The sequence below is a fragment of the Syngnathus acus genome, chromosome 3 (assembly GCF_901709675.1).
Source record: "Syngnathus acus chromosome 3, fSynAcu1.2, whole genome shotgun sequence".
In the NCBI taxonomy this organism is placed as follows: Eukaryota; Metazoa; Chordata; class Actinopteri; order Syngnathiformes; family Syngnathidae; genus Syngnathus; species Syngnathus acus.
In genome coordinates this window covers 15886507-15912734 of record NC_051089.1, presented here as the reverse complement: position 1 = coordinate 15912734, position 26228 = coordinate 15886507, and the positions used below count along the sequence as shown (strand labels likewise).

The 26228-nt window shown below is 40.2% G+C and overlaps 3 protein-coding genes across 8 annotated transcripts in view; 2 read left to right on the top strand and 1 right to left on the bottom strand.

The window, feature by feature from the left end:
• Positions 1-1466: 1466 nt before the first annotated feature.
• gch1 (GTP cyclohydrolase 1) lies at positions 1467-25317 on the top strand. 2 transcript variants are annotated; one of them, XR_005097477.1, is made up of 8 exons: positions 1467-1930; positions 7107-7216; positions 10248-10303; positions 11502-11533; positions 11601-11685; positions 12146-12489; positions 25173-25175; positions 25307-25317. XR_005097477.1 is itself a non-coding variant. In XM_037246802.1 (6 exons), exons 1-6 carry the CDS (start codon positions 1570-1572, stop codon positions 12270-12272), a joined length of 771 nt encoding a protein of 256 aa, XP_037102697.1. In that variant the 5' UTR covers positions 1467-1569; the 3' UTR covers positions 12273-13460. The 2 variants fall into 2 exon arrangements, 1 of the variants encoding a protein (XP_037102697.1); XM_037246802.1 differs by lacking the exons at positions 25173-25175; positions 25307-25317 and having other exon boundaries at positions 12146-13460.
• On the top strand, positions 15085-17455 carry LOC119120163 (zinc finger protein OZF-like). 2 transcript variants are annotated; one of them, XM_037246801.1, is made up of 3 exons: positions 15085-15661; positions 15850-16024; positions 16115-17455. In XM_037246801.1, exons 1-3 carry the CDS (start codon positions 15559-15561, stop codon positions 17289-17291), a joined length of 1455 nt encoding a protein of 484 aa, XP_037102696.1. In that variant the 5' UTR covers positions 15085-15558; the 3' UTR covers positions 17292-17455. The 2 variants fall into 2 exon arrangements, with proteins under 2 accessions (XP_037102696.1, XP_037102695.1); XM_037246800.1 differs by having other exon boundaries at positions 15850-17455.
• samd4a (sterile alpha motif domain containing 4A) overlaps positions 22789-26228 on the bottom strand; it is a 38732-nt gene continuing 35292 nt past the window's right edge. For all 4 annotated transcript variants that reach the window (XM_037246796.1, XM_037246797.1, XM_037246798.1 and 1 more), the window contains one exon: positions 22789-25418. In XM_037246796.1, the coding sequence (XP_037102691.1) occupies positions 25390-25418 (29 nt within the window). In that variant the 3' untranslated portion in view covers positions 22789-25389. The remainder of the gene's footprint in view (positions 25419-26228) is intronic.

Below are 26228 nucleotides of genomic sequence, written 5' to 3'. Positions count from 1 at the left end.
GCGCCACTATAACTTTAAACAACCTTGTGAACACATGGGGTGATTTGCACCTTTTCAAATTTCACAATTATTCCACAAATTAACACCAACGGCAGAGACATAATTGCTTTGTTTTTGTTCTTATGTTTAATTTTGTGAAAATTAGCTAAAAAAATTATATAATTATTACAATGTTATTATTGAGTAATAGTCAAAATTACATTTGGTACTTTGAATTGGAGTTAGAGATCTCTATCGAAAACAAATTTTTGCACATTTTTGCAGAGGACAGACTACAATTTGGTCATTGGTGGGAATTAAATTTCTCATTACCGATATTTAAAATTCACATAATTATCTGTAGACATCTACGTGAATATATGAATGACTTTAATTATGTATAGTCAAAATGACATTGTAGATATCACTCATACAAATACTTATAATACAGTTGTAGGTATCTCTAATTCTGTGACTTAATTCTTGACAGTCATATGACTCCCCACTCCTTTTCCCCGGACATGTCCTACTTTTGAGCCCTAAAAAAACATCCGGGGGGAATTTCAAAAATCGTCCGGGATTTTGTTGGACTGCCTCAAACATTCATGTACAGTACATTCAATAGAATTGCCACTCCGTTCCATTTTACTCAATTCCAAGTTTTTTTGTATCGTTCGCAAATAATTAATTATTAAGTCACTTAAGTCACGCCCTTCTGCTCAAATCTAGTCACTTTGCTACGAAGTAGGGTGGGCTGGCCAGTCTACACCGAATATTTACAAGCAATATCGAAACAAAAATGCAGGTTCACGGAGAAGTTGAATTAAAAAAATTCCCGTGCTTTCGCCAGGGTCGTGATCCTTATGAAGCTGAGTGCTTGACATGCAAGGCAGGCACTTACGTGTCTGTGGCAAATAAAGGTGCCAACGCACCCCGCAAGAGGACTGAAGAGGAGCCCTTTTTTTTTTTTCTTTTTCAAATGCACCGATGGTCGTATTTCTTATGTCTTTTTTTACTTAGTGTACCACTATAAATCTAAAAAATGTCAGTGTACACATAGTATGTTTTTGTTAGTGTAAATATGTTTTTGTTATTGTATATATGCTGTTTTGTGTTATTCGGGCCAATAAATCAATTGCTATACAGACACCTTGTAATTTGTGTCATAACGTGACACCCCAATAAAAGAAATGACCACGCCCCCTTCAAAACGGACCACGCCCCTCAATAAAATGACCACGCCCCCTTCAAAAGTGACCACGCCCCCTCCAAAAAAAGGTGTCCACTTTTTCAGAAACGCAAATCTGGTCACCCTAAATCCTAAAATAAAGTCATATGACAGAACAAATTGCCTCCAGCTTTTCTGGCGCCACTTGTGAAGAAAACGGGCAAGTCCCCGCCCACCGAAAGCCCACTGGCCAATAAGAACTCAGCTGGGGATAATCTGTAGGTATATATGGCGAGGAAGCCTGACTCTTGTTTAAAAAAGAAATACAAACCTGTTGTAGGAGAGCCTTGACTCAACAAGTGCTCAGCAGGCAGCAGAGCGCGCGCGCGCGAGAGAGAGGGTGAGAGAGGGCCACAGAAGTGATGGACCACTCAAAGCAGACTGAGTTCACTTTGACCGACAAAAAAGACACGGGGGACGCCACTTTGGTGATCAACGGACACTTTGACGGAGTGGTCAAAAGACCCCCTGCTGCTCTCCAGGGTCCTGCTGCCGAGTCGGGGTCGCACCGGTCGGCGCCATCGGTGACGGAGAGCTGGAAAGAAGAGCACACCAGGAGCGTGGAGGACAACGAGGTTAGCCTGCCGTCGCTGGCCGAAGCCTACACTACAATTTTACGTGGGCTTGGAGAAGACCCACATCGGCAGGGGCTCGCCAAAACTCCCTGGAGAGCCGCAACCGCCATGCAGTTCTTCACCAAGGGCTACCAGGAGACTATCATCGGTGAGTTTTAAATCCTGCAAAGAGTCTCAGAGGGACATTTGGGATTGTTTTGATGTCCTCCGGTAACTTTTGGGAAGAACCATTCATACTAGTAATTGGTTCTTAAACTTTTTCACATCTATTGCAATCATATCTAAAGTGGAATATCATCTTCTTACATTAGCACAACAAACTACTAAATAATGCAATTATCAGGAACAATTGCTTATGCTCTTAATTTTTAATTAAGATGCTTATTTGTATGCCTTTTCCCTCCTGGTAGTAGCTTTATTTTTTTAGTTAATGTAAATGCATCTTATGACCGTGGTAGACAACCACAGTATCTTCTGCTAAACAAGCGGGTATAATGTATATGACAGATGTCAAATGAATGGTTTGATTTGACCGCTGGAATACGTAATAGACACACACAATGTATAAACTTCAAAAAATGAGAGAACATCAAGTGCTGCACCTGGAAACACCGGTTAGACTTGAATCACTCCAGCATTTTCTGCTTTGTGATTCCTTTCGAAGCCGCACAGTGATGGGATTTGGTGTTCGAGACCTGCCTGATATTTGAGTCCATGCGCTGGGCCTCATGTCCCTGTAACAATTTTAAAGCGGTTTCAGCACCACATGGGCCCACTTTGCCATACTTCAGTACATGACAGTGAAATCAGGGTTTTCCTCGCTTCATCCACCTCTTTAAGAATCCATCTGGAGGTAGTTTAGCTTTACGTGCTAAATTCTAAAGAAAGAATGGAAGAAAAATGTGAGAAACCCAGCTTCACTGACAAGGTGACACACACCAAGTTCTTAATTTATGATTGACAGAGGATGAACACTGAAAAGAATCACGATGGTATGCATGCAGTATGTTATGTCGTCAAACCCGCTTTTTCCTCATTGGTTGGTTCAAAAGCCTCCCCCTTGATTTATTGGAAAGCAGAGAACACACACAAAACCAGTTTGCAACGGAAAGCTGGTTGTTTGTAAAGAGTTTAACCCTTCAGTGAGAGTCACCAGACTGTTTGTTGAGTGTGTTGTTGTGTTTGTGTGCCTGCGTGCGCACGTGTGTGTGTGTGTGTGTGTGTGCAAGAGTGAACAAGTGTATGTGTGGTCATGGGTTCAGCTTTCATCACAGCATGAGGCAGAAATCCGCTTGTTGGCCAGCAAATGACCAAAAGATATAAAGAGATTTATTGGAAATTATGTGATTATTTCTACTGGTTGATCAAAATTGTTACTTTATTTAGTCTAACGTGACAAAACCTGTAGGCCAGGCTGTGCTTAGTTCTCACACACTGACACGTACGATCTGGGTGGAAGACAGACTTCACAAAAACTGTGAATTCACCTTGTAGTGATTTGTTTTCAGTTGATCAAAAATGCACTTTCGAGGACTCATTACTTTGAAGATAATGAGTGTCGAAACAAGTCATCTGTGTTCACACCCACATCTGTACTTAAATCTACCACACTGTTCTGGCTTGCTTGATTGAGGCACAAAATGAACCTTGTGACCCAGTGAGACCGATCCCACAACACTCAGAACAGAAAACAATCCAGAATATGACCGCCAATCGCCATGTCACAGTAATGACAATGTTGCTTAATTAAAGCTTTAACTCTGGCATTCTTTTATACTTAGTGTAACCATGAATGAATGAATGAATCTTCATTTCGAACATGATTTAAAGAATAAAAAACAATATGGCATCATAGGGTGCTAAAATAAATAAATACATAAGACAATATAAATAAATACATAAGACAAGGTTATATAAATACACAATTAAAAAAACGACAACAAAAAACAGTAAAACAATACGATATGACAACAGGCTTAACTAACAGCTACAAGAGTCGGTTAAAACTTGTTGCAATTTTTGTTTGAAAACTGTGAATGATGTGATGACAGTGAATTTAAGGGTATTTTGTACAGTATTCCAATCATAAGCTGCAGAGAAATGGAAGGACTTTTGACCAAAAACTGTACAGGCTTTGGGGATGGTGAATTTGATAAGATTACCTTGGCCCTTAGATTGAGGCCAGAATGAAAAAGGTGCAGGAGGGAGGAGAGATAGGGAGGTGTCTTGCCGAGTATGGATTTGTAAATGAGCTGAAACCAATGTCACCAGTCGTTGTACCTGGAGAAACCCCACGCAGGCACGTGGAGAACATGCAAACTCCACACAGGATGTGCCGAAGGTGGAATCGAACCCGCACCCTCCGAACTGTGAAGCGGACGTGCTAACCTTATGCACTCAAAACGGAATATTTATTCAACTTCTAAATCGAAAGTACCGTATATTCTGGACTATAAGTCGCAGTTTTTTTCATAGTTTGGCCAGGGGTGCGACTTAAGTGTGAAATTATTAACACATTATATCACTTCACATGTTAATTTCACACTAAACCGCAAGAGGGCGCTCTAGGCCTGTGGAATAATTGGAACTGTAACTGACGATGAGTCTGACGTCAGCCACGTAGAAGAGGAAGCGCTGCAGTTTCTACCTCCGGAGTTAGCAGAGTTTTTTAAAAGTGACAGAGGATGAAAATTTCATTGAATTTAGTGATTTGGAGTGACACGGATGGTTTGGGTAAGTTTTTAGCATGTTATTTATGCCGTATAATTATTCAGCCTGTTGCCTCAATTCTATTTTTATCTTAAATTACCTTTCAAGATGACATGTCTGTTCGAGGTGTTGGATTTTATCAAATACATTTCCCCCAAAAATGTGACTTGTACTCCAGTGTGACTTATATATGTCTTTTTCTTCTTTAAAATAATAATAATAATAGTGTTGAGTGTTGTGCCTTACGAGTGCCTTGACTTAGAGTTTTTCGATATACAAGTCATCACTTGACCCCCACCACTAGGTGCTAGCAGCACATCATTAAGCCGCCATCGATTTCCATTGGTTTTCTTGCAATGGAATGACTAAGTTGGTGGAAGACGGTAAAGTGCCATTTGGATGATAAGCCAACTGTCAGTAGACACCACAGAAAAAGATCAAGAAATGATACTACATTAGATACACTTGTGTTCTGTGCTCACATTTTCTGTCTTCAGGATATGTGGAGAGCAAATGTGACAGTTCATCGGTGTCATAGGCCTTTTATGGCTGTGCAAAAACTATTTACTATTTTGTGACTAAAATAGCCTTTAAATTTGTAGCTTACCCCGTGAAGACGTATAATTCAGTTACAGCAGCTGATAGCATGAATTGTGATTGTTTGCTCCACGTTCTGTTCTTTGTCAAGATCAGCTCGCTCTTGCTTTTGTTCTGAATGCAGATGCCATGTAGTATGACAAAAGATCTACAGAAGCGTTTGAACTGTTTGTTCTCGGCGAGATGCTGATAAATATATGAAGTGATGATGAGTCAAACTGTCATTACCTGATGTGCGCCCTCCTCCTCCAAGATGACAGTTTTCACCAGCTGCCAGCCATTTAGTTAAGCTTGACTTAACCATATCCTCCAGGATGTTTGTGTCTGGAAGTGTGCGTGTGCATGTTTGTATACACAGTATATTTGCAAGGTATTTATTATAGCAACAATGGAACTATTGCCAAAGAAGTTCTACAGATGCAAACAATGAAAATTTGCCAGCAGCATTGCCTCCAAAACTTGTCTGTGATCTTTAAAATTCGAGTAAGTTTCTAAGTCTTTTGGTACGCAGCAAACACCTTAAAAATCCAACATTATCCATCACATAGGGTTTTTTATCTGTAATAAACATGGTAGGTGTTATTACCTGCCACATCTTCGGGTACTTGACAAGATAAAGCACTCCAATTACCACGTTATTACAGTTTCAACCCTGTGGCAACGTCATTCTCAGGCTTGGTTTTCCTTCCCAGTGCTCGTCTCTGAATTAACCAACCAAAATACTAGCTGATTAGCAATTGGAGCGTTCATACTAACATGTTAAAATCACAAAAGAGCACATCAGTGTCACGTTTGCTTTATTGTTACATTGGAGAGTGGACGTCGCAGCTGCTGGTTAATGCAGCATTCAGTCTAAAAACTGATTTCAGCATCATAAAAGAATGCACCAATGACATACATTAGCGATATAAAGTTACACGTCAATCAAAACCTTTCATCATATCCCCAAAGACTAGAAGTTTTTCTTTGCATCAGGGGATGCTTTGAGAATAATTGTCAATTTATTTTGTATATGTGAAGCCCTTTGAGACTGCTTGTGATTCAGGGCTATATGAATAAACTTGACTTGACTTGACTTGACACAGGACAGTACAACACCAACATTTTGAGGTTATTTTCACAATGATTCACAAAGGCTCGCCTGGCAACGTTACAGAAATGTAATTAGACAGCTGATTGTGATGAGGTCCAAAAGAACCTCTAAATGTGCTTCCCCGTCATCTTTTTACCTGGCTGCGTGTTTACTTTACAGTCCTGCGATAAGCAACAGCAACAAGTCGGTGACCCTCCCCCCTGTTGTTCCTTCACTGCCTCTAACTGATTGTCAGTCAGGAAATTAAAACCCGACATGGTACGGCTGGGAAGCGTCTGTGTCGTCACAAAACGATAAAAGCGCTTTATTGAACCCTGGTGACCAACAAAAAAAGAAAAAAGTAATAAAGCAACAGGAGTGTATAGAAGCAGCACTTTAATTTGATATGAAAAAAATGATGATAAAGGGATTGCCAAAAGTCGAAGGTGCATCACTTAATTGGATAAAATAAATGACAATAAATTACGTTGCAGGTCAACAGAATGTTTTTAATCAAAGGCAGCTTTATGTGTCCCTAAGAGTGTTTTTGACGCTGAATTAAAAATGAACATCAGGTTTTTGAGACATTCTCATTGAGCATACAGATTTGACCATGCATTGTAATTTTGGGCAAAACTCTGCCTGTTGCTGAGCCTCATAAATATCAATCAATCTATAACCATACTACTTATTTATGCAGTAATAAACTTGATATGGTACAGAAAAAAAATGTGAAAAACATCACCTGTAACTTAAAAAATGGAGTAACAATTTACTGAACGGTGTTACGTTCAAATCTTAAGACACAAGAGATGGATGTAAAGTTTTAATTTTGACACTTACAACAAATAAAAATTTTAATTGTAGTCAAAGTAAACTAGTAATTTATTTAAAGTGTCAACTTGGAAAGAAAGTAATCTAATGTCTATTGTGTTTTTGTGTGCAGACGTGCTGAACGACGCTATCTTTGATGAAGATCACGACGAGATGGTGATCGTCAAAGACATTGATGTGTTCTCCATGTGCGAACATCACCTGGTGCCCATCATCGGCAGGGTGAGTGATGTAGCACGCACATGTACAAACACGCACATACTGTCAAAAGTCGGTGATGTATATTGGGACCGGTCAAGATCTGTTCATCTATCCGTTGCTGGTATATAAATAGTCTGACTGATGATTGACTGGAAAATAACCAGGAATATGTATGTCACAATTGATATTTTGGTAGTCACTCCTATATAGTTTAAAACAAACAAAATGAGAAACAATCGGATTAGCCAAAATCTACTTACTTTCAACTTTAGCTTCCGCTGCTGGCCAACTGCTTTGACATCATTACTCTGCATCTGAGAGCAGATAGGTTATTCTTCCCTTTTTATGTGTATTCATGCATAAACTGTTTCATCCCTCCATCTTGCCTGCAGGTGCATGTCAATTTAGACAAAGGCGGGTGCCATCTGATTTTTTTTTTCCCCCAACACGGTGTAAATAGCCTCTGGTGACATCAGTGAATCACACATTAAGACAAAGTGTTTTCTGGTCATGTGCGTGCGTGTGTGTGTGCGTGTGATCAGGTGGTTGTGTCTCGAAAGCGCATCATTGTTGTTGCTAACCATCCCCTCTCAACTGTGTGCACTCAGTGACTCATGACAGGAAGTGACACGCCTCCTCTTGCTTCTTTTTTTATTTGCATATCAGTGGCTGTGAGAGCATCATGAGCGGAAACATTACATTCATCATTTGGTCACATATTTGACCCCTAGTTATTGCTTTATATCCCTTTGAATGAGAGTTCCTGTACCCTGGGCTGATCACTATAGGGAAATGTAGGGGCTGACACAAAGGGACAAAGTGCTATCACAACTCACAAAAATGGCACAAACTGAGATTTAACACATTAGGCCTCTTTGTGTGAGGCAGCTTTGCTAAGATTTAACAGTGCTGCGTGAGATTAATTCAAGTTACATGGAAGCTCTGAAGTAAAATGGAACGGAGACAGGGCGACCAGGTTCAGCTTGGACCAATGTTTAGTGAAGGGAAAGGGGTAGTGGAGAACATGAAGACAGACAGGACCGTGGTTTACGGACAGCAGGATGATTGGCAGGGGCAGAAACGGGTATAATCAGTATGGGTTACATAAACAGATGGTTGAACAGGGAGTGCGGTAATTTACAGGGAGGCATGAAAGTAAAGACAATATATATATATACACATATGGGACAAGCAGGTGAGAGTGCGGGAGAAACACCCATCTGCAATCGGCGCGCCCGGAGACGTGACAAAATTCAAGAGAAAAACATTATGCACAAAAACTTTGTGGTTGAACAGGGAGTTAAAAAAAAAAAAAAAAAAGAATTGTATAAAAAATAGTGCTGTAAAGCATTCATTCATTCATGTTCCGAACAGCTTATCTAATTAGCATTTTTTCCACATATTTCCCCTCTCCTACTTCTACTATTTAACAAAAAATGTAATGGATATTTTTTTGAATAAAATTCATGTAAAATGATCAATTACAAATTATATTTCCCTTCAAAGACTGTTCAAATAGCTTTCTTTGATCCGTGAATACAAGTCGTCTACTGTAAAATTAGTTGAACTATATATTTACATAGATTGGATTTGAATTTAGTTTTGCAACATGCACAAATGATGGAACTTGAGATTTCTCCAACAAGATTTCAGCAAGTATAACTGAAAATAGAACCACCTGAAGTTTGAGTTTGGCAATCTTTGCAACAGTGACTCCTCTAAGTTTGGCTGTACACGCGAGCAGGACCTAGAAGCCACCACATTTTATTTTTCAATTTACCCAAGTGGCAGTGTATCTAAAGCTCTAACTTCCTATCTAAAGACTCAGTCACGATGCTGTCCACTTTAGTCAACAAGGAAGAATAAAGTCCCTGAAGTAAATTCCATGCAAGACTGATGTAATATTTGGCTTTTTTCTTTAAACTCTTGATTTGTAAAGTGATGTTTTTGTCAATGATGGTTTGCCTCTAATAAATATAATTTTGTTCTTAGCGTTTGTTTGATTTTGTGCATTTTTATGTCCGTGACGCTCTCTCTTGGTCTCGAACACATGCATGAAAACACCCGCACCCAGGTGATACAGATAATACAAAGTGTAGCCTTCCCACATGTTTGATGTCTGCTATCAGACTTCTGCAGCAGGAAGGAGACAGAAGGCGAGGAAAAAGGAGGAAAGACGAGCAAAAGAGATCTTTGCACGCTTGTGCTGCTGCCCTTTCTCTCATCTGGTCTACAAATTGCGTTTGACATTTGGGTGGAGCATTTGAGTGTGTACGTGGGTGTGTGTTGCAGAATTAGAGCCTGCAGCACTCTAAGGCAGTGATTGTCCAGCTGATGACGCCAAGACTCATCCTTCCTTGCGTATCCAGCTACTCTGCTCTCGTCACTCTTTTAGCCTATGCGTGGAGATTTTTCTGTATATTAACTGCCATTGTCGCCTGTAGAAGTCAAATATCTATTTTATCTGGGCTGGCAGTGAATGAGTTAAGAAACCATCATCGTTGAACTATACAAGCTAACCACCGAATTACATCAGAAACAATCAAGGATAGTCACTTGTTGACACAGAGAATAAACCCAGCGAGCAAAGATCACATCAGTCATTGGTTGGCCACCAAGTTGTAAGTCATAAAATCCTACATAGTGCATAACGGACGATGCTCCGGAGGGACGTGCTACATGTGAGCTTGTCAATCTAGATCGGAATCAAATTGAGTGGAGAGTTAAAAACAAACAAACAACGGTTTCTACCGGTGAGCACAGAATCTGTGGACATGTGTGTCCTAACAGGATGTCTCCCATATTGGGATTTTTTTTATGTTCACCTCAATGTTAATCCCACAAAAGAAGACATTCCTTACATCACTGTGGCTTTTATTGTGTTTAGTACTTGTATCATTTACCACACCTACTAACTCCACATCAAAACTTGTTTAGTGTACATAAACTCACTAACAAACCTGCTATGATTTTTTTTGTTAGTGTGACAAGTTTGCCTCATTATCTTTTTAGTAATTGACTCATTTGAATTGGCTTTGTTGACTTTGTGCAGGTTCACATTGGTTACCTCCCCAACAAGCGAGTTTTGGGTCTCAGCAAACTAGCCAGGTGAGAACATTTTGTTACTATCAATGTGTGTGTGCGTTTGTGCGTTTGTGTGAGTGTGTGTAGTCGCAAGTGGTTTTAGTACGCTAAGCCTAAAGGTATTGGGGTCAATGGGATCAGGTCTGCACTTGCACACATTCAATAAGCAGTCTAATAATCCTCTTAAAATGCACACCATCGAACATGATCAATTAAACACTGCCCAGGAAACAAACACGCACAAATAAGCATGCCTTCTAACAATAAAATATGATTTTACTGCTAATTACTGATTCTGGTAGACCAGCCAATAAAGACGACTTAAAATATGACTTAACAGCTAATTACTGATTCGGTAGACCAGCCAATAAAGATGTAACCACTAAATCACAATGAAATTGTCCCAACTATGTGTCATCAAAACTTAGATGTAAAACCCCTTGTTATTGCCGCAGCTGTTGTAAAATGCACCATATAAATAAAGTACCTTTACCTAAATAAAATACATATATACTATATAGTTTCTTTTTCGCTCATTGCAGCCTGTTTATTCTTGTGACATTTTTCTGAATACAGTATACCAAGCTTTGAAAAGGTCTGAAGCGGTTTGCTTACTGAGAAAGTCAGCAGGTCAAAGGGCACCAGCAGAATGCTCTTAAGGATCTGTTGTTCATTTGAACCCTTTCAACTAAGAACTGTATTATATGGGGTTACCTTCAGAATAACCACAGGAACTGCTTCAATTTGAACCTTGTGAGATTATATACTTTGCAGCCTGACACTTTCTGAGATTGCGTGCAATAGTGATGTAATCAAATAAATTAAATAAATAAACAAATAAAATAAATAAACAAACAACAGATCAATCAATCTGTGGTCGACATCCATCAAAGCTGGAAAACCTTATGAAACAGTGTTTACACAAGCTATAACTGGGATGATTTATTTGTTAAAATGTTGCCATCTGCTGGCTTTGAAAGAAATCGCAGGTATGGCATCTTCACGTGATGGCATCCTAACCCTAAGCGTCATACACGCGCACGGCTGCTATTATTGACTTAATAAATGTCACATTAGCGGATAATAAAGCGTTTCATAAAATGCACGAAAGGATGGATTGTTGTTACACTGTTAGTTTGTTTGACATTGTTTAAGAACATTACTGGGATAAGATATTGAACTTATTTGTTTTTTGGACTTCACAAACTTGCTCTTTCCTCAGGATCGTGGAGATCTACAGCCGCAGACTACAAGGTACATCCAAAACTTTGCTTAGCAGCCATCATGTTCAGAGTTTACCAATGTTTTTTATTATTCACAGTTCAGGAGAGGTTGACTAAGCAAATTGCTGTGGCCATCACTGAAGCTCTGCACCCCACCGGGGTTGGCGTTATCATCGAAGCTACGTACGTACACAGAAAATAGATAACCTGTTTGTGCAGTCCAACATTTATTAACTGTTCTGGCAATGACAGGCAAAGTCACATTTCAACATTCTTAATCATCCATCCATTTTTGCCTTTTTGGCGCATACGTCGTTAACAGTCCATCAAAAATAAAAACAAAATCGCTTTTTTAAAACAAACATATAGTCCTCTAGCTTAATGCTAACACATAATGGACACAAATGGTGCAGCAACACATTTAAACATTCAATATAACAGTAGCTACTCATATTAACATTATTTAGTATCCTCTGCAAGGAGTTGAGACGAGCTGATATGTGCTCTATTTTCTTGTTTCATAACCTTATGTATGCTAAACAGTAAATGAGTTTATCATAACTGCTTACTTACTATTTATGATGCAACCGTCACCATCATTTCTTGTGGCAGTGTGTTAAACATCATCCGTTTGTTTTCACAGTCACATGTGCATGGTGATGCGAGGCGTCCAAAAGATGAACAGCAAGACCATCACCAGCACCATGTTGGGAGTCTTCCGGGAAGACCCCAAAACTCGTGACGAGTTTCTGACGCTGGTCAGGAGCTAAATTTCCTCCTCCGCGTGTTGCTGGGGCTTACACGGACCAGCTTGTGTGCACTTGTGTGTGTGTGTGTGTGTGTGTGTGTGTTTCATGTTAACAGAGAAAGTAAAACATTCCACTCTTCAGACATATTCCACGTCAGAGGCTTTAGTCTGAGTAATCCACAAGAAAATATTTTAATGTTTTTAAGTGTTAATAGAAAAACGAAGTATGTATACGCAAGGTGAAAATACAATATGACTATGAATACCTCACAGTATAATTTGTATGATCACAGTCCATCCATTTTCTATAGCGCTTGTCCCTCAGAGCTGGAGCAGAGAGGCGGGGTGCACCCTGGACTGGTTGCCAGCCATGTGCACCTTCTCCGGTTAGTCCAGCCCGCATGGTGAAAACAAATGTTGTTTGTCTCTTTGTGCACTGCAATTCGACGGTGACCATTCCTGGTGCACCTCACTTTAAAGTCTGCTTCGACACAGTGTGAATCCTAACCATCACAAGGTCAGTATAGAAAACGGATGGACAGATGATCCTCCTGGGACAGTGCGTCTGTTCACATTTCAAAAAACATGAATGTTCAATGAATTGAAGACGCTTAAGTGCCCACAAGTGTGAATGGTCAGTCAGCTGGGACAGACTCAAGCTCCACTGAAAATAGATTGGTGATAATCAGAGACATTACTCTGAAATGTTTTAAAATATTGAAAGGTACTATATGTATTCTGATGATTATTTTTATTCTCTTATGGAAGGATCTGTCTTTATGTGCCAACTCGGCTCAATCGCTGATTGTGACATTAGATCACAATCCAGTCAACGTGTGTGTCTGTGTTCCTGTGACAGCACGTGTCTATGTTGTCCTGTGCGTTGGTAAAAGTTGAATTGTCTGTTCGTGAACGTGGCTTGTGGCTGTTGGGTGTCTGCAGTTGTCTCATTTTTGTGTGGCCTTGCTAAGAGGGAAGGAAGGCCAGTTCTATGGCTCCTTCTCTATTATTGTCATTTCATGTTTATTTCGATTTCTTAATCAAAAATAATACAGTCCTGTAACAACAGGAAGAAGTTCTTGTTTTTCCCCTTAGGCTCATGTGATGTTGTGAGATTGTCTTTGAAGCCAATGAGGTCACTACAAATGCACAGCAGTAAACAAACATTTGTTTATTCGGTGTAATAAAACAAATCGTATCTGTCTTGAAATATACGTTTGATCATTCTGGTATGAAGTTTGCCCAAGCTTTCAACACACCTTTTGCATAATTGTATAAATCTCAGTGCTAAACCAAAACATTCCAAGATAGTTTACCACCAATATGATAATCATGTCTCTCTTTATTCACCTAGCTATCCTGCCAGCCAGCGATGTATAATGACTGGCAGAACAAAGTCTTCCAATCGATGGCAGAAGGTACATCAATAATTACCATGTGTAACAGAATGCATCACAATCCATACCATAACACATCAAACATGGAGGAGGCAGTTGTACGGCTTGGGCATTTGCACCCGCGACTGGGATCAATGCACTGGTTTGGACTGATATCTTGTAACCTTTGAACACAGTTCGAGACCTGCTCCTTGTGTCAAGTGACTTGAGATCCATTCTCTTCAACTGGTACCATAGAAGGATTCAATGAACTTGATCATGAAAAGAAATCAAGACTTTTCGAAGGAAAATAAATTGAATATTATTTTTATTATGGCCATGTTAGCCGACCTTCACCTAAAACTTAAATCCTAGTATGGGCAATAGCTATTCCTGAAGAATCCGAGCTCCTAAGGTGACGTCTGTTGAAAGTAGGGAAGAGTACAAAATGGCGGACAGAAGAGCCAGGAGAGGTATTCACCCAAAAAGGGATAACAGCGCATTAATGAACCGAGACAATTTACAAAAATTTAGTTGGACAAATGACTAGCATGGCAATTAATATCTGCAAAGTTACAATACTATCATGATATGAATACTAAGCACGTTTCCTATGTTTGTAGTATAATAAAGAATGATAAAGTATAGTTTAACAGATATTTTCTTTTACGTAAAATATCATTTACAATTACAATGTCTCAATAAGAATACATTTTATGGCTGAGTTCGATTTGGGTTTCCACCCTTTTCCCACTATCACCAAATGTAAGATGCTTTGCATTATTACAGGTAAATTGATATACTTACTAGGATAAAGGCTATTTAATTATTCATTCATTCATTCATTCATTCATTTTTCTCTTTATTGTTCCTTTTAGACTGCGTGAAATCAGGATCCACACATCACACCAGCTGATGTCGGTAATGCGCCATTAGGTTGTTTGCCAGCTGCCAAGTTAAAAATCAATAGAAGAAGAAAGAGAAGCAGCAGAAGAAGACCCAATGACAGCTTTTAAAATGATGACCACACACCTCATTGCAGGAGTTTGTGTCCATTACTTGCTCAGAGTTGTCTGACAATGTTCTTAAAACACTCCTAGCTAGGAATCTTTAGGTTAAGACGATTCTCAGAAGGAATAAAAGCCCAGATATTATTTTCCTAATTGACTATGCATTTTCACTGCCACTTTATTGCTGTAGTTGAAGTTAAATGGGGCATGGATTGTTAAGTGTTGTAATGTATGTGAAGGCTTATGGAAGTCATAATAAAATCAGAATCAGCTTTATTGACCAAGTTTGCGCATGCCAAACAGCGAATTTGACTCTGGTTGATCACATTCGGGTAACTAACAACAGTCTGTGTGGCATCATTACATTTGCATTTGAAACGAGGTAGGCAGTTGGTCTAAAGTCACAGAGCGGCTCTCTGTACCGTGATCCCACCGACAAAACGTATTGTTTGATGTACTATATGGGTTGTTTCCACGGGATGTTGTAATATAGAGAAAAATGTGTGCGTTGCCGTTGTCGACATTACCATGTGTTTACTTGATTGTTTTTTGTCTGTAGTTGTGTGTGTGTTATTGAAGTAAAAAAAGAAAGAAAGAAGGAGCAGTGTGTATGTGGGGGCGGGGGCGATTCGTTGAACGATTCGTTTGAACGAATCTTTTGATTGAACTGATTCTAAAGATGCAGTTCACTTAAAGAACTGGAGTGCACATCACTAATGTAACCTACGTGGCCAGTGACGTCACCTACCCGATGATGACCGACCTTTGAAGTTCACGTGTCCAGATGAGCTCGTCTCTCCATGCGCTGAAGATTTTCGCCATCGTTCTCTTAGCTTAGTTAAAATAGCTCGCGCGCCGCTGTCCAAAAGCCGCCTTTGTTAGCCAAACATCGTTGAACAAGTGTTGTGATTGCAGTGTAAAAATGTTTGGAAGCACCGCAGCAAAGCACGTGGAGGAAAAGGACCGTAGTCGTCAACGACTGGAAGCTCTTTGGCTGCAGCCTGATGTTGTGTTACGCAAAGCTGGTTAGTACTTGCTTAGGAAATAACTATTTTCTATTATGAATCCTCTTCCAGTGTGTATTTTTCGTGGAATTCTATCAAAATTATTTAAGGCAGATGGAAGAAGTCCTTGCATAGGTTTTGCCAGTTTCTCTTTAATGTAAATTTCATTAATATACATTGAAATGATGCGCGTTTGTCTTGTTTTGCAGACATCAGTGAAGCTATTTGTCCTAAGCAGGAGGAGCCAGAGCGTACTTGCATTAAAGAGGAAGATGTGGGCAAAGAGGTCCACCACTTGAATGAACAAATGGTGCCGACGTTTCTTTGCACCATAAAAAAGGAGGAAGAGCCGGAGCGGCCTTGTATTAAAGAGGAGGGAGAAGACTCCTGTGATTTTAAAAAGGAGGAGGGAGAGGACACATGCAAGATAACATTGACTGGTGTTCCTGTGAAGCGTTTCGATAAGGGTCAACGTGAGGTGAGCAAAGGGGCGGAGACTCCAAGCTGCAGCTCAAGCCAACAAATGACCAGAGAAGGTGATGGAGACCACTGTGGAGGATCACAAGCAGCTCCGCCATCAGATAGTGATGACGTGTCATCACATGTTCCTGCTGCTGCTGATGATGATGATGAGTCTCAAAACAAACACAGGCAATGTTCTCAGTGTGGGAAATGTTGTGCTAATAACAGTGTTTTGAAACAACACATGAAGATCCACACAAGAAAGAAAAACCTTCTCTGCTCAGTTTGTGGCCAAAACTTCTCTCAGAGGAACCATTTAAAAAGGCACACAAGAATCCACACTGGCGAGAAACCTTTTTCATGCTCAGTTTGTGGCCAAAGATTTTCACTGAAGGAAAGTCTAACAATTCATACAAGGATCCACACTGATGAGAAACCTTTTTCATGCTCAGTTTGTGGCCAAAAATTCTCTCAGAGGAACCATTTAAAAAGGCACACAAGAATCCACACTGGCGAGAAACCTTTTTCATGCTCAGTTTGTGGCCAAAGATTTTCACTGAAGGAAAGTCTAACAATTCATACAAGGATCCACACTGATGAGAAACCTTTTTCATGCTCAGTTTGTGGCCAAAAATTCTCTCAGAGGAACCATTTAAAAAGGCACACAAGAATCCACACTGGCGAGAAACCTTTTTCATGCTCAGTTTGTGGCCAAAGATTTTCACTGAAGGAAAGTCTAACAATTCATACAAGGATCCACACTGGTGAGAAACCTTTTTCATGCTCAGTTTGTGGCCATAAATTCTCTCAGAGGAACCATTTAAAAAGGCACACAAGAATCCACACTGGCGAGAAACCTTTTTCATGCTCAGTTTGTGGCCAAAGATTTTCACTGAAGGAAAGTCTAAAAATTCATACAAGGATCCACACTGGTGAGAAACCTTTTTCATGCTCAATTTGTGGCCAAAAATTCTCTCACAAGGAAACCTTAAAAAGTCACACAAGAATCCACACTGGCGAGAAACCTTATTCATGCTCAGTTTGTGGCCAGAAATTCTCTCAGAGGAACCATTTAAAAAGGCACACAAGAATCCACACTGGCGAGAAACCTTTTTCATGCTCAGTTTGTGGCCAAAGATTCTCCATTGGGCATTGTGAGTGTGTTGGGGAGATAAGTAATGATTCGTGAAGTTTTCACTTTCGATTTGAGCAAACCATGAATTTTTGCATCGATGATAATATAGTGAACTGGTCTCGGGATGATAATAGTTTTGTAGTTTTCATTATACTTGGTGTTCATTTTGTTTCTAGTTGTGGTTTTTAACAGTAGTATATTTAATATTCAGGGCAAATTGCGTAGGGTTTATTAGTGTTTAGGTTTTAGTTTTGTTCAGCTTTTCATGTTTATCTTAAGGTTTTTGCCCCCATTTTTGTCAAGACGTTTTGAACAATGTGGAATGATGTGGAGAAGTATTGAATCATATGGAATTATGTAGAATGATATTAAACGATGATGAATGATGACACGCGTCATGTGATACACTTTAAGAAATGGAGATCCATGAGATCACTCTTATTTATTCATTGTTTGTGCCTTCTTGTTTTTATTTTTTTGTGTTGTTTACTTGTATGTATATTGTGTACTATGTCTTGTCACCGTGGGAGAGTGGGAACGTAATTTCGATTTCTTTGTGTGTCTTGGCATCTAAAGAAATTGACATTAAAGCAGACTTTGACTTTGATGTAATTCCCAACATTTATGACACAAGTAAGTTAAGTATCACAAACAGCATATCAAAGTCAAAGTTTGCTTTATTGTCAATTTCTTCACATGTCAAGACATACAAATAGATCGAAATTATCATTAGTTCATTTGATACCACACCATTAACCTCAAATTAATCAAACAGATCACATACACTAATACCAGACCTAATTTTGACATTGAAGGCTTTGGCCACCAGTGTGCGTATGAAGTGGCGGGCTGTGCATTTCACACCGAGGCCTTCAGTAGTGCTCCGTCTGAATCAATCCAAACCTAAATAACTTACCCTATTGGCCCGAATATAAGACGGTGGTTTTTGCATTGAAATAAGACTAAAAAAGTGGGGGTCATCTTACATTCGGGGTCTAGACATTATACCTATTTACAACGCTAGATTGCGCCAGACATTTTTAAAGCGAAGGGCATATACTCTTATTGTGCCCTGCGATCGGCAGGTACGCCCATATGTATGTATGAATGAATGATCCGTTGCCAGCCGATCGCAGGGCACACCGAGACGAACAACCATCCGGACTCACACCTCGGGGCAATTTGAAGTGCTCAATTGGCCTACCAAGCATGTTTTTGGGATGTGGGAGGAAACCCACGCGGGCACGGGGAGAACATGCAAACTCCATACAGGAGTGGGAGAAACAGCAACGTGTACACATTCTGTTAATCAAATTCATATACTTTTTCATGGTCATATATGTGTAAATACTCTTATTGTTTGATATAAACATGACTGCTCATTCAAGGGCACAGATACAGGGGTGTCGAACTCTAGTCCTCGGGGGCCGCGTTCCAATATGTTTTCCGAGTTACCCTCGTTAAACACACCTGAGTGAAAAGATCAGTTCATTTTCACGTTCTGCAGGAGCCTAACTTTTGACACAGGTGCACTTAACGAGGGAATCTTGGAAAACATGTTGGAATGCAGCCCCCGAGGGCTGGAGTGTGACACCCCTGCAGTACACAGAACTGAGCAACCTTCCAATACACATGGGCACAAATGAGACACACACACACACACACACACATTGGAGTGCAAGTGTTTCCATTTGTAGAGGCTGATGATGAAAGTAAACACAATTTATAAGAAAAAAATAAAGGGGTTGGGGGGGTTCTGCATACTACTCAGAAAGCAGGTGCCTCTGGTTCAGATACTTTACTGCTTTCAGATACTTTATATTATTATACTTCATTTATATAGTATTTTTCACCTACACACAATTGTCTGTCTTTTGTCAACCAAAGCCAAACAGCAAGTGAAGATGGCTGTGGTGGGAAAATCTCTTCCAGTGATGATTACAATATTATATGCGTTGCAATACCAATTGTACTTAATATAATTGGCAAGTGTATTTTAACGTCATGGGTTTCCACACTTGAAAAGGAAGGACTTGTCCAGAGTGGGATTTCACTCTTTGTTCGGGTTTTTATTGAGCTAAACAATCAAGCTGAAAAACCTGCAGTGACCCCTTGTGGGCACATGCACCCACAGACAGGTGCGCACCTCCCAGGTCGCCGCAACAATCATGAAACATCTTTGAAAAGCTGATTTGGGGGAAAACGTTCTTAAGATATACCTTAAAGTCTCCACTTTAATCATGTATTATTCCTCAGACCCCCTCATTAGTGACATGTTTATGGTCAGTTATTTCCAACAACCCTTAATAGTGGTAGTCGGTATGCCACTGCAAATATACAGTATGAAATCTCGTGTATGACATTTTCTGAACAAAATAGATTTTTGACAATGGCGTCTTTTTAAACGCCATGGCTGGTTTGAGAACAACAGAACCACACAGACAAACTTGAAGTCTTTTAACTTTTTTTTTTATGGATAACAGGGCATGCCAAATCACAGCATTCTGGTATGTCTCAACAAATTACAGCAAGACAATAAAAGCACTTGAATGCATCCACACACAGACATACAAATTCTCTCTCACGCACACATATATACGCACGCGTAAACACACACAAGTACATATATTGTACAGACCAGAATAATTCTGAACTTCAAGGAAGTACCTACAGAAAACAGGAAGTGGACAGGCGGTCATAACCATTGACATAAATGAATGGACTAACAATTGGCCCCTTGAGGCTTAAGCCAGAAGGCAGCTATCTTACATTGCCACTGGTACTGACATGTTACTTTTTCCATTGAAAAGACTGGTATAGGTGCGTTTTGCCTTAGGATCCCTGAATGAAGTAATGCAAGCCTCTCGTTTGCATCGACCATCAATAGTATATGATCTGAGTATCATGAATCGTGATTTACAGGGATTGGGATTATATTTCTCATTGATTTTTTTCCGATGGGTTTTGACTTCGTTTTATTGTTGATGATTCTTACAGCACGATGCAGACTAATCTTCAAGTAGCACTCAGAGCTACACCTTCTCAGAGAAAATTAATACTAATTGCATTTTTAACAGCGAAATCAGCATGTCGCGCTCTTTCAAAACATATTGGTGCAATCGTACATCACACACTGCGTTAAGACAGAAAATAACGGGACCGTAAAATCAACGTGTACAAGGTGCGCTCAGCGGGTGGCAACGCAAGATGGCCGCCGGTGGCTTCACTTCTCGCTACTGCTAGTAAGCGGCATTTTTAGTCCATTCATATATAAATCAGTGGTTTTAACACGGCGACTCCAAGTGAAGGTGAGTGACTGGTTGAGTTCACACAGCGAAGTTTCAATTAGTATTCATCTCGTGGATTTACTCCTAGAATTGGGCCAATCAAAAGTCAAAGAAGTGTTCCTTGTCATGCCTTGATAGAATGTTGATTAAAAACGTTACAAATATATTTAAAAAAATAAAACATAGCTCTAAGACAGTAGAGCCACGTGTATCCCGCCTTATCAATTAAAAACATGCCTGCACAAGTAAAGTCTACATGGCAGCATAAAGCATGACACATACAAAGACTTTGAGAGATAAATGGATCTGCAGTGTGAACACGGCCCAGCACAGCATCCACTGATTTCCTCCTAAAAGAAATCACTTTTTTTAAAGTTGATAAAAAAACAAAAAACAAAACCAAGATTATTACATTAGGGACATCGGGGGTAAATGTCTCAGAGTACAAAAAAAAAGGCACTGCCATTTGTTATTCTAAATATGACTCTCAGCCTTCCGCATGCAGGTTTTAAATGATAAATTACTCATTTGTCTTTTTCTGCACATCCCACAAATGTTGTCCTTTTGTTTAAGTTTTTTCTTTTTTACAATATACAACAAAACTCTTTAAGTCAAATATATACGCAAGCCTGCAGTCAATACAGGACATCGGCTCTTTGATGAAAATGAAATTATAAATGTAATAAAGGAGCACAGTCAAGCGATAGAAATTTGTTACACATTAGACGCTGTTCAATTTACAAAGAAAAAAGACACCACAAAAATAAAATGGAGTATTTCATCTAAAATGCAGAAACTAAAACAATCCCACAATACAAAACAGCATATTATATATATATGACTTTGAAAGTACACCAATACTTTTGGAATAACACTAACTGCAACGATTGCAGCCCACACACAACGAGAAAGGGGGAATTTGGTATAAAGATCCATCGCCCAATCTCAGCCATGTTCAAATTGCAAACCTTCACACAAAGCGAGCTTCTTTATGTTTGTGCTGCCTTGAACAAATGTAAAAAGAAAAGATAAGGGGGGAAGCCTACACTAGTGACAAGTCCCTTTATCTACAGCGTACTTAGATGGACTTCTTTTTCCCCTAGTGTGTGGGACACTGAAACAACCTTACGGTTGGAATTGGAGAATTTAACAAAGTAGGATTAAAAATATTTTCTATATTCCGAATCTGAACCTATCATGATATTTTCTAAGATGTGCTACACTTCAAGGGACTTTCAGTGACAAATTCACATTTTACATACAACCATTTGGTGATAGTCCAAATGAAGATCATTGGACAATGGAAAACGTGTACTCCCAACAAATCCATTGTGTATCAACTGTATTTTTTTCTTCTTTTTTTAAAGGCAGGCCAAATAAGAGATCTGGTTGCCTCCAAGAGGAAACCACAAATATCGCTGGAGATCTAACCTAAACAAATGTGAACAAATACTGTACATACATATTTGCAGTTCTTCCGGAAAATATTCACAGCACTTCAATTTTTACACATATTGTTAGGATTCAGCCTCTGCAATTGATTTGATCAATTTATTTCCTGAAAACTCCACACACAACACCCCAGAATGGAAATACTAAGAAATCATCAATTGATTGTTTGGAAATTCTGCAGTTGACGGTGCATATCGGAGCACAAAGATGTTGTCAAAGAACTGTCAGTAGATCTCTGAGACATGTACAGAGCTGGGTAGTGGAACAGAATGAGCAACGTGGCCTGCATTATCAATGAATGGAAGTAGTTCAGGTCAGAGATGAGTGATTGTCCTCAAATGACCCAGCCAGCCTTATGTGATAACAATGCCTTATGATTTTTTGTTGTTGTTGTCATTATGGGGTGCTGGGCGTAGCATTTTGAGGATTAAGACTGGAATCCATCCATTTTCTATACCGCTTGTCCCCACGGGGGAACCGGGCGTGCTGGAGCCTATCCCAGCAGTCATCGGGAAGTAGGCGGGGGACACCCTGAACTGGTTGCCAGGGCACACAGAGACAAAAAGCTATCTGCACCCACACCTGTGGGAAATTTGGAGTGCTCAATCAGCCTACTATGCATGTTTTTGGGATGCGGGAGGAAACCGGAGTGCCCGGAGAAAACCCAAGCGGGCACGGTGAGAACATGCAAACTCCACACAGGGAGGGCCGGAGGTGGAATCGAACCCGCACCTTCCTAACTGTGAGGCGGACGTGCTAACCAGTGCACCACCGTAAGACTGTAATATAAAAAAATCTATCAAAAGTGAAGCCGTGTGAATACTTTCCGGATGAGCTCCTTCCTTGTCCTCTCCTCTGGCTCGTGTGTGACTGAACGGTGATGTTTGGACACTGAAGCTTCACATGAAAAAAAAATCTTGGTATTTGACTGAAGGATGCAAACATGAATACAAAGCTACATAAAAACATCAATTAAAAAAAACTGTTAATATCTGAGATGTCTGTATGGTTACCAGCCATAACGTGTTAATACATTTGGTACTTTAAATAATAATATACCTAACTGAGTAAAAGTATGACCTCTGCAACAATAATGAAGAGAAAAAGAACAGAATAAATACGAGTATCTTCCCCAAGTACTGATTCATAAGGCAAAGGACACTGGGATCAAGCTGCACATAAACAATGTCACATTGGTGCCTTGATGGAAGCTTCTAGTTGAAGAAACAAAGGGCTCGTAATGCAGAAGAGCCCCAAACACTGAAACAAGTGCAACATCATGGCACACGTTGACTATAGTGCACGTATGCCCACGGCAACAGACTTGTTATACATGTGGCCTCACAGCAGGCACAATAAGGCACCACATCCGAGTGTTTAGTCTCTTGAAGGAAAGCAATGCGCCCCCGATGACAAATATGCTGCACTTTAAATGTGTTCATGCTCATCGTGAAGATGCAGCCACTCCACTTTTTCACAGCATAGTATTTGAGGCTATGATGCGCATTATGAAGGAACGCCAGCAAAAAACCCCACAAAGGTTTGAAGCGCTGTTGTCCAATGGCATGACATCAAGTTGAAGTAAATAAACAGAACAAAATATGAAGTGACCCATGCATGCAAAAAGTTGGCTTGGTCCTCGAACTGCGTGTTCAAATTTGGCACACAGTTGACGGACATGACCCGACGCCTAAACGGATGCGACAGGCTATCGAAAGACAACACTGACGACTGAGGAGTAAGATCGCTTTGTTCAGACTCGAAATGAGCGCAGTGGTGCTTGAGTCGTGTCGATTTTGATGTTAGTGTAACATGTTATCAGATCAAGTGCAGGGAACAAAGGCAGTACTGTGCTATTATATAACTAACAAAATAAAAGGTGTGCCATTAGATCACCTTGTTAGTGTTTCCTAACCACATTTCAATATAAAACTGAACAGAATATAGTCTGAATCCCAGACACAATAACTTGGTTTTCAAAAGTAAATAAGAAAATAAAATCCTTGTCAGCCTATATTCAAAGGACGCTATAGTTAAAGATAGAATTCCCCGCTAATAGTTGTCCCATCAACGAACGATCTTTGGCCTCTTGGGAGCCTCAACACGTGTGCCGTCTCTTCTGGCCCGTAGGTGGCACTATCTCCAGTCAGACAGTCTCTGGGCAGCAACCCTTCATGGACTGATTAGTGTGAAGCCTGCCCATTTCCTTACTCTCCTCACTTTCCTCCAAGGAAGACATATACGTTGTTGCAATATGCAGCTCAAATCACCCCTGTTTAACAAAGGTCTTAAAAGGAAAAAAAATATATCTATATATAAATGCATAAAAATTCCACTGGTAATACAGCTTGTATTGAGCTCCCACTTATACGATGAAAGCCCGCATCTTTTAAGGCCTCCCCGTCACAAACACTCTGAATTCAGAGTTAATACAGTACAAGCTACAGATATACAATAGTGCTCACTCCCTCTTCCGCTTGCAGGACAAACTGATGACGTGATTGGACATGACATCCATCTCCCTCTGTCATTTTAAGGACACCAAAGGTCCCGCCTCTGATGTCTTGCTCCTTCAAACATCCGCATCTCTTTCAGGATCCCACCTCACTTTCCCAGCTCCGTTCCTTCAACCTTCGGCACCTTTCCCCGACGTCCCAGTTTCATATTTTTACTTTTCCTCTCCCTCTCTCTCTCTCAATTGGCACATTTTTATAAACAATGAGCATGTTGCTTGTAAACTAGCGTGACGGCTACTTGTGGGGGATGTAAAGCTGGCAGACAGCCAAGGCTTTTTACAGGATAGTCCAACATCCATACCCGATTCCTTTTTTGTTTGCGTACCCTTTGAAAGTAGCATCGATATGTAAACAATAGAGACATGTGATAGACAATCTGTTTTTTTTGCTGCTCAAAATTGAGCAACAGGCCTTTCCCAAATGCTTGCCATCCATCTGCTTGTCTCGTTTTTGGGGGTCCGAGGTACTGACACAGATGTGGAAAATGCCACTAGCACTCTTGGTTGACACATGGGGATTGTAAAAGAGGGTGTGGGGGGGCTTCATTGGACCCCGATCCCCCAGCCCAGTATCTCCAGCTCTGCTGATGGCGCACTGCTCCTGACATGATCTCCTGAAGGGGCTCTGGTCACACACTGTTCAGCCCATGTTTGATATTTTCCTCTCCCCACATGACTGAGATGGTCATGGCAGGAAGTGTGTCCCTCCCCCCACCCCATCGACGCAGCCAATGTGTTGGCTTGTGTTTCTCGGATGCCTCCCAGTCCCTTGGTTGAGCTCTACTTTGGCTACGGGAGAGGGCACTGGAGGGCAGATGACCTCAGGGTGACTTGTTGTGAGAGGGCCTTCTGAAGCTACCCAGCGCACGGTTCCGCTGCTCTTATCCAGGTTCTCATTTCATATTGTCGATGTGCGATCAGCACCATCTGAAGATGAAAAGGAGAGAAAAATAGCATTTGAGAATATTTGCACCAAAACAAAAAGCTAAAATGTTGAAGTAAAATGTTAAAATGTTTCAGTTTGAATATTCCATAGCTTTTATTTGTAGTGTATTTGATTGACAGGTTGAACAAGATTGTCAAATAATTGTATTCTGCTTTTAATTTATGCTTTAAACGTCTCAATTTCATCGCAATTGGGGTTTGTGATTAAAAGACACTCAGAAGTGTTAGGCCCTTTCGCTCCAATTCCAACCAATTGTTAATTAAGCCAGTCACTGCAGTGTTGATAATACGTACAACATAGATATGAATATCGAAGATCCCAAGAAAATAGCCATTAAATACCGACTGGAGAAACTTGGAGATTGGAAAGTGACACTATAATGTACCATTAGTATGCACTGCAATTTATGTACTGTATCTCATTCCTCAAAATATTCACCCATAGATGACAATTGCTCATGACTGTAGAAGGGGAGAAATATCGTATAGTTAGTAGATGCACCTTGAAAGGCACTGACAAGTTACAACAGGCATTCAAGCCACGGAACATCTGACATAGTGCCTGTTTGAATCTTTTCTATTAACTGTTGTAATCATGGCATGAATCACATGATTGGTTGTGTCGTGTTGAAACTGTGCCGGAGCTTTGTCTGCAAGCAGATAACGTGAATTTGATTTGATTGGACAGTCGTCAACTGCGTTTGAAAGGACATTTATGCAGGCTTTATTTCTATGGAACTGCGTAGCTTGGTAACATTTTCCTAAGCAGCCCGAGAGGCAACAGCTGTCAAA